Source organism: Benincasa hispida, chromosome 7 (assembly GCF_027475165.1).
Source record: "Benincasa hispida cultivar pf3 chromosome 7, pf3_genome.v1.1, whole genome shotgun sequence".
Taxonomy (NCBI): Eukaryota; Viridiplantae; Streptophyta; class Magnoliopsida; order Cucurbitales; family Cucurbitaceae; genus Benincasa; species Benincasa hispida.
This window is the reverse complement of record NC_143484.1, coordinates 19651464-19660491: the sequence shown is the minus strand read 5'-3', so window position 1 is coordinate 19660491 and position 9028 is coordinate 19651464. Positions and strand designations below refer to the sequence as shown.

Sequence of the window (9028 nt, the reverse complement as noted above, 5' to 3'; positions counted from 1 at the left end):
GATTTAGTTTATTTATTTAGAACAAGTGAGGAAGAAAAACCTTCCAAAAAAATCTTATTACTTTTTTAATGAAAATAAATCTTATAAACTTAAATTTTTATTTTTTTTTATAAATAGATATCAAAGGATGTTTTTGTTTTGGCAAAGGTATTGAGTTGTATAAGACCTCACAACTCAAATGTCAAGTTACAAGCAAAACACAAACACAATCAAAGGAAGTAAGAGAAACAATAATAGACAGAAAAAAGTCAAACACAACTCAAGAAAAAATGTCTCAGGGAGGAAAATATGCTTGAATCCCCCAATAGAAGCACCTAATCAAAGGATGATATTAGAAAAAAAAATCAAAGTTTACTTTGAAAGAAAATTTCTTTTTATGAAAAGATTGTTTTTTTTTTTTAAATGCATACTTTTTGCCAAAGTAACTTCTATTAGAAAAAAATAGTAATAGAGAGAGGAAAAAAAAGAAATACAAAAAGGATAGGAGTTTTTATTAAAATCAAGAATCTTAATTTAAAAGAAAAACACATTAAAATCAAATCTTGGCTTTTCAGGAATTTGACTGTATACCTCAAGAATTTCAAAATAACGACTTTTCAAAAGTTTGAGTTTCATCATCCGGAAGATCCTTTACATAAGAATTTAGGTTTTTATTAACTCAAAAGAAAATATAGGATCATTATCAATAACATTAAAGGATAAACATGCATGATACTACAAGAATTTTAGGCTTCAATGTCAGTTGGGAAAAGTGAAATTGGATGTATAATGTCGATTTGATTTTTTTTTTTTTTTTTTTTAAAAAAAGGATCTTTAATGTCGGTTCTAAACCGACATTGTAGTTAATGTCGATTTTTTTTTTTTTTTTTTAAAAAAAACGGATCTTTAATGTCAGTTTTAAACCGACATTAAAGATAGACTACAATGTCGGTTTAGAACCGACATTAAAGGTCCCCATTTATTTTTTTAACTTCAGTTAAAAATATCTCTCTTTCATTTCACACTAACTTTCTTCTCTCTCCTTTCTCACTTCTCTCTTACAAACCCTCTCTTCCTCTTCACCATTTCGGTTGTTATCATTGCCGACATTGTTTCGGTCGTTGTTGTCGTGGGCGTTCTTTGTCATACCTTGTTCGCATGTCGTCCGATCGTTGTCGTAATTGGGCGTTGTCTGTTATACCCTTTGTTCGCAGATCGGCCAGCTCCATCATACCTTGTTTACCTTGTCATGGAGTTCAGCTCATCGTCCAGCTCGTGGACTGATCGTCAGATCGTTCGACCATCATATCTGGTAGGCTAGTTCTGTCGTGGGCTTCAGGGGAGTTCAGCTTGCCGTCTAGCTCATTCTGGTAGTGGAGGTGGGTCGACAACGTTGGATTTGTAGATTTAGTCGTGGGATTTTTCGATCCAGTCATCTATTTGCCTGATCTACTCGTGGGTCTTCCAATCTGGCCTGATCTACTCCTCTATTCCCAAATTCATCAGTCTCAGCTCTGTTTACAAGGTTCGCTATGGAAGGAAGGTAATCTCTTTTTTTCCTTGGAACTCCCTTTTTTCTGTTAGGAACCTCAGTATTCTATATACTATGTTATATCATTCATTCATTTTCACCAAGAAATCTACTCTCTAAGGGAGTGTTTGGCTTATAGAGTTACTTGGTAGAGCAAGTTGGAAGAACCATTTATATATTTGATTAAACTTCACTCATGTAATCCCTTTTTCTTCACATCTTTCTTTATTTAGTTAAAAATCATTCTAGAATTGCCCACATATAATGTACTTATTTACCACTTAAATCCAAAACTATCTTATATCATTGTTGCATTTATTTGAGAATGACTCCACTTATTAAAGGTTGCCATCAATAATCGTTTTGATTATTAAAAACCAAGCTCTTTTTATCAATAATTTTCTTAGAAATTGGACTAGAAAGAAGATGAAAATAGAATAGAATCATGGCCAAAATTTGAGAATCTTACCATCTAAAAGCATGTGACAGTGACAATGACATCACAACAAGAAAACAATAGTTCAAAATTTTCAAAATTAACCCATTAGATAAGTGCTTTTCACCATTTTCTGCAATTAAACAGAAGTAAAGAAACAACAAGAAAGAGAGACATTAGTGGGTGAAAGTAAAAAGTTGGCAACAAGAACTAAACATAAGAAAGAAACAAATGAAATAGCATCAACCCTATAAATTTAGCCAAATTGACATCCATGGTGAAATTATAATTATTTCCAACAATTCATACCAACAATATTTAGTGTTCTCATAATCTGTTTCCTCACTCTATAAGTTTTCATCAAATACATCTAAAGAACACCTTTAAAGTGCAAAATCAGTTGAGACTTCAAGATCTTTGGTGGAGTTGCAATGAAGAATTTGAAGCCTTAATTCCTTTGCTAAAGATAATGGCCCACTAGATCATTGTTGCTTGTTGTCTTTCGGGTAATTTTCCTTTTCTAATCTTGAATTATGTATACTGAGTGATTTCTCAGTGTTTGTGTTTTAGTTTTTTTATATGATTTCTTTTTTCATCTATGAAGTATAGATTTGGCAACTTTCTTTTTTTTTTTTTGGATGTAGATGGTATATGAATGATAATGCAAATACAATATTAAGAAATGAAAGTGCTTGGCTTTTTGATCATTCCCACCTTGGGGTGGACAAGGTTAAAAAAAAAAAAAAGATATTTAATTTCCATCTTCTTTTTTTCTATGATGTCCCATGTTTATATTTTTCATGGCTTGATTGGATCCTGAAAAGTATAATAAATTATTTTTGATGAATTTGAAAGGCAATCCATGACTACAAACTGCTACCTGTTTCTATTGTTTAGTATCTCAAAAGCCAACAGTTCTCTAATATGATTATTGCTTCTTATATGATTATTAACGGTGATCAAGTATTCCCCTGAAATATTTTTTACACTCCATTTGATAACCATTTTAGACTTCTTGTTATCCACTAGTTTCATGTATGAAAGATGTAATTACTTGAGGAAAACAAGTACAATCTTCAAAAAGAATATACCCGAGATTCTTGTATTACTTTTGTAGGTCGTGTGAATATATATGTTTTTAATGTTAACTAAAGAGGAGATCGATTTTTGTTTTGGAGTTATGAAAGAATTTTTAAAGATAATTTTTATAATTGGTGTAGTCAATAAATATTTAGAAAAATTAATATTCTTCTTTTTGTTGAGATAATGCAGGTTCCTATTACAATCTTAGTTTATCTTTATAGGTTATAAATATGATTGGTCTTAGAAGCAGGTAGAGACAAGTTGTCATGTAATACATGTTAGTATGATTCTGGCTTTAAGCTTTCTAAACAAGGGTAATGAGCCAATATCATATCATTTTACCATAAGAATTTTTCTTTGCAACTTCAGAGAGCAAGATACAAGAGGTGAGGTAAAAAAAAAAAAACACATTGAAAGCGGGTATTCAACCTACAAAGTTCATTGTGATATGAGCTCTTTGTTCGGCTGGGTCTCCAACCAGCCTGCATCCTTTACTTAATCTCTAGTTTCTTTACATGAACATTTTAGTCTACTTCCTTTATCTATTTGAATCCATGATTTGGTGATTGTTGCTCATTATTGAATAAAATCTTTGCTTCGATTTTTTTATCACTGCTTGGCTTTCTAGCAAAAGATTTTGAAGCTAATGTAACTTTATTTAGAAAATTTTTCATACTGAGATTCTTGTATTTATGTTATGGATCTTGATAATTTTGGCAATGGGTCTAAAGCAGAATCTTGGTAGTTTGTTAACGTTCCTCAAAATCTTAGTAGTTTTAGGAATGGAGTCTCAAGTAGAAGCTCTTGGACAGTTAATAACCGATGATCATGAAGGAAAGGTAAGAGTTATGTTTTTCCTCCAAATTTATTTCATGCTTGATATTATTGCTTGTCTGTTGAGCTTAAAAACAGAAAATATAGGTGCTATTTCTTTTAAAGAGCTTTAAGAGGGGGCAAGTTTCTTGATTCTTTCTATTTGTTCTAAAATTTTGGATTAGATTCAGTGTTGGAATGCTATGACTATCCTGCAGTTATGGTAGTCATAGCTTAGTCGTTTATGACTTCCATTGAGTGAAACTTCTTAGGCATCCTTTGGTAGTTTATATTTATGCATTATATGTCTATATGAATTCTTTTGTAGTATTGTAGTTTGTGGGTTATTCATGCATTGTAGGTTAGGTTAAATCTGTGGTAGATGGTTGAGAGGACATAACGAAAAAACAATTGAAAGACTATTTGGAAAACACTATATAATGGCAACAAGTGTGTGTACACTTTTTTTTTTTTTTTTTTTTTCTGGGGGAGGGGATATTTACAAGTTTTAGTTTATATTTTATAGTTTAAAAGTAAGTTCTTGCTCTTTTCTGATATACCAATAAAAGTTGTTTAGATCTAACAAAATTTTAATTTTGCCATGTAACACTCGTGAGTTTTGGTAATTTGTTGATTACCCTTGTTTTAGAGTTAAATTATCATCTCCACTTCTTCTTTTGTGACTTATTATTATAGATTTAAAAAAGAAAAAGTCGCTGAGGTTCGTCGTTCTTTGAACTCGATCTCAGCTCAGATCTGTTTCAATCTTCGAGCTCTGTCTCAGATCCATTCAATATTTGATTTCCTTATTGCTTTCTATTCTTTGCACTTTTACTTTTTTGTCTTGAAATCATTTGCTAAACTAGGTTAGTTTTCATTTGTAGATCTATAAAATGTCAACACAAAATTGAGGTATGTAGAAATTAGAATAGCTACCAGGTGGAGGCTTTGTAGGTGTATTTGGGGCGTTCGATAGTCAGCAAGGAAGTGGTGGTTTCTCTGCTTTTGGTGTTGCCGTTGGTGGAGTTGGAGGATTTGGAATACCTCCTAAGCATTTCACTCAGATTAGAAAATAGTTTTATGTTGACTATTGATAGAAAGATGGTATAATGTATATTTTTTTGTTAAATTTCTATTCAAATAGATTTTTTAACGCAATCATACTCACTCTCACATATTTGCTTATAATTATGGAATATGCAGCTGGGAGAGAACATTTTGAAAAAATATGCAAGGTCGGAAGATTCAGTGAAGATAAGGTAAATTAGATTGCTACGTGACAACTATCGGTTTTATTTTTTTGTATTTGGTAAAATAAATTTCTTAAATAAAACATTTTTCAAGGCTATACTTTGGTAAGTTGATGAGAAACTGTATTTCAATGACTTAGACTGATTGCATTAGTAGATTTCTTAAATAAAACATTTTTCAAGTTTATACTTTTGATGTTTATGAGAAATGCAAGAAGAGAGAGGTATTTTCTTAACTTTGTTATGTGTACATCGTGATCTATTGATTGATTGTTGGATGTTTAGATCTTGTTATTGCTCCATAGAACTATATGTTAAATTTGGGAGGAACTTAAGCTATTCAAATCTTGTTCTCTTTGTGGTAATGGAATTCGTTTGAAGTTCTGATTTTCCCTTAGATCATCCTATTGGATTATCTCCTTCTTTCTTTCTTTCTTTTTTCTTTTTTTTTCTTTTTTTTGTTTTTTCTAATTTGCTTTGATCTTACTTGGAATTTAGTTTAGGGATAAATCTCCGTATTTCCTGTAGACACTCTAGCTTAGTACTCATGCTTAGTTGGTGTATTTTTCTGAAAACAAGAAATTGTTGAAAAGTAAAAATAAGATTGTATTGCGTTTATTAACAACAAGCAATTTGGTATGAGTGATTTCCTTCGTGGCATACACTTGTGCATGATCTATTTTCATCTTAGACTTGTTTAGTTAATATGATGGGTCTAGTTGCCTATGAAATCTAAAATGAAAAAAGAACTCCTTTGCTGAATTTATTGTTTGGATTCTTTATAACATTTAAATAAAATTACAAGTTTGTTTACAAACTTTTAAGTTCTGGATTTATATTTTGAAGTTGTTCTTTTTCGACTCTTGAAAATTGTGATATTTATCATATTTTTCTAAACTATGTTGTTGATTGTTGCCATACTTAAAAACTTTCTCAGGGTACTGGTGGAAGGTTGGGTTTTGGCATTGGAGCTAGTAGCTATAGCAGAGGAGCAGAAGCTCAAACTTTACTTGGAAAGTATCGTTTTACACGCAATTCAATTAATTTTTAGTGGAATGAGTTACGAGGTTGATTGAAGAGATTGTTAACCTTTGTTTTTTTCATTCTTTTAGCTTATGAGAATATTATAAATTCAAGTTTGTTAGTACTGCTTTGTACGTATAAATTTTGTTATGCTCTTTGGGAGCTAACTATTATTTGTACTTTATGAACAAAATTTAGATTTAAATTTTTGTGTTTGTTGAAATCTTAATAGATAAAAATAATTCTCTTTGGGAGCTAACTATTATTCGTACTTTGTGACCCAACACAAGACATATAATGTCGTTTTTAACTTTTTGACCGACATTAAAAATGTATTGGACAATGGAAATTTAAAAAAACGGTCAATAATTGAAAAAAACGAACATGAATTTTAGGCTTCAATGTCAGTATAAAACCGACATTAAAGGTCTTTAATGTCGGTTGACAACCGACATTGAAGATCATGTTATAAAAGATCTTTAATGTTGGTTTGAAATCGACATTAAGGACAACTGACATTAAAGATCTTTTATAACATGATTTTTAATGTCGGTTGTCAATCAACATTAAAGTCCAAAATTTTTGTGCGAATAAAGATTTTATAAAAATATATGTAAGGACATTGTTTAATGAATTTCATGCCACATATAAAATGACATCAATCTAAATCTAATAACAAAAATAACTTTTTTTTAATTAATACTAAACTAACTACATGGATAAAAGCATAATTTTCAAAAAAGTAAACATGTTTTAATTCAGTGAAGATTTTGATATGTCGACGAATGAATTAAATGAGAAATTTGTCAATATACATCTAAAAACATATATATGAATCAATATGAGACTTACCACATATAAGTAAATGCTACGATTTTTTCTTCTTATTCACGAAGATTGTTAATGCAACATGATTGGTTGACTTTTTTACTGGTAATACTTGAGCAACATGTTTTGTAACGTGTCTTGTATTGTGTCAGCAGTATATTTTTTTTCGTGTGACTTCTTCTTGGATATTTTTCCTTATCTATCAGTGTATTTGGTGCCCTACTTTTATATTCTTGTAGAGATTTTTTTTTTGTTTCCTTGAAAATCTTCTAACGGCCAAGCGATATATTTTGTGGTCTTGTTTATTTTCTAGGGCGAGTCTTGTTGAAAGAGAAAAGCGTGCATGATAAGGTTTTAGAGTCTATTCAAGAAAAATACCCATGTGCAATATTTGTAATATTTGTAATATTTGTGTTCCTCGGTATTAAGGGTGTTGCTTGTAGTTGCTTAGACAAGATTTTTTGCTTGTGAGTATTGTAAATCATTTTGAGTTATGGTAACTGGAGCTCATATTTAGGGGGAGCCTTAGTATGTTATTTTGAGGGGATCTTACACAAAACTTTGAAAGAAACTTTATTATGGAAGTGAAGGGAGCACAAACTTAGGGGAAATTTAAGTTGAAATTGAAGAATAGGCTTTAGTGAGTCACTAAAGAGGAAGTCTATTATAAAAGTACTTTGTTGTATTCATGGAACTCTTTAACTAGTGAAGTTTACTTTATTTCACCAAGCATGCAATCCCCCAGAGTAGGTGATCATACTGCACCAAACAAGGTTACCAATCTTTGTGTCTCTCTATCTTTGCTATTATTTTTTTATATTAAGTTATTTTGTTTGTTAGTTATTATGTTACAACATCATGCTTGACTTTTGTATTGAGGTCGTGTCACCTATGGTCATTTAGGTAAGATGTAAGTCTTTAGTATCAACAGCATTATATACAGAGCTAGTCATCTCATGGTCTGGTTTTATACAAACTCTTTGTATAGGACACCCCGCTCGCACGTCTCCACATGAATGGTCAGGATCTACCATTTGTAGTAGTTTACAACACTTGCAGACCTATACAAAGTGGGCCGTATCCATAGTGTCAACAAGATCAGGTATCTCACCTTAACCTTATACTACAGACCTATTTAGGTTATCACTTAAGGCATGATCCACTTGTATATCAAATATATATGCTTAAGTTCACATAAGATAACCAAGGAGCTTTGTCTATTAGATGTGAGTAAATGCTAGAATGAAATACATTTATTTTATTCATCAAACAATGTATTGACAAGCAATGAGACTCTAGGAGAATTAGGACACCAATCCCAACAGGTACAATCCCCTATAGATTCACAGTTGCACTCTTCTTACTATAGATATATTTATTTGTCTACGGATATTGACCAATAATAGCAAGTCAGTCCTTTACGAGTATTTGTAACATCAGCTGGGTTAAATTACTATTTTACCCCTGGGTTACCTCTACATTCTTAAGTACCAATTCTCCTCTAATGATCATCTTATTTGTGGTCCAATCATCAAATAGAAAATCCTCTCGGGCCAGTGAATGGGTAGAGTCATTTGTTTAAATCTTGAAGACATCACTTAAGGGAACATTCATATACTTACCATCAAAGACGGGAAGGAGGGAATTCCATCTCGTGAAATTATGTCCCTAGCTCCCCATTTGATCTTGTCCCCAAAAATAGTAGGCTTATTGAGTTGGTGAACTGGCCACTCTCATCCATAAAAATCAAAGGACAATCCTTCATGAATAAGAGTCCATAATCCACTCATGATTGAGACTAAGTGGCCTAGGTCATCGTAGTGAAATAGAAACTTGACTAGTCAACAAAGTTACATCTAGTGGTTACTTTTTCATGGTTCGGCCTTATGCAAACTCATTGCAAAGGATACCTCCACTTGCATGTCCCCTACACGAATGCGTTGGATCATTACATTGGTATCAAATACAAAGTGGGTCGTATCCATAGTGTCACTAGGATGAGGTACCTAACCTAACCTATATACTATAGACTCTTTAGGTTGCATCTGGAATACTGATCCCCATATGTCTCCACATACAATTCAA

General features: G+C 31.7%; 1 protein-coding gene across 8 annotated transcripts; it reads left to right on the top strand.

Moving 5' to 3' along the window:
- The first annotated feature begins 897 nt into the window (after nt 1–897).
- On the top strand, nt 898–6306 carry LOC120069674 (uncharacterized). Of its 8 annotated transcripts, XR_016530571.1 has the most exons (5): nt 934–2452; nt 3804–3868; nt 4727–4946; nt 5046–5101; nt 6030–6282. XR_016530571.1 is itself a non-coding variant. In XM_090315395.1 (4 exons), exons 2-4 carry the CDS (start codon nt 3812–3814, stop codon nt 6166–6168), a joined length of 252 nt encoding a protein of 83 aa, XP_090171521.1. In that variant the 5' UTR covers nt 898–2452; nt 3804–3811; the 3' UTR covers nt 6169–6306. The 8 variants fall into 8 exon arrangements, 2 of the variants coding, with proteins under 2 accessions (XP_090171521.1, XP_090171520.1); XM_090315395.1 differs by lacking the exon at nt 4727–4946 and having other exon boundaries at nt 898–2452; nt 6030–6306; XR_016530573.1 differs by lacking the exon at nt 3804–3868 and having other exon boundaries at nt 936–2452; nt 6030–6279.
- Nucleotides 6307–9028: the final 2722 nt, after the last annotated feature.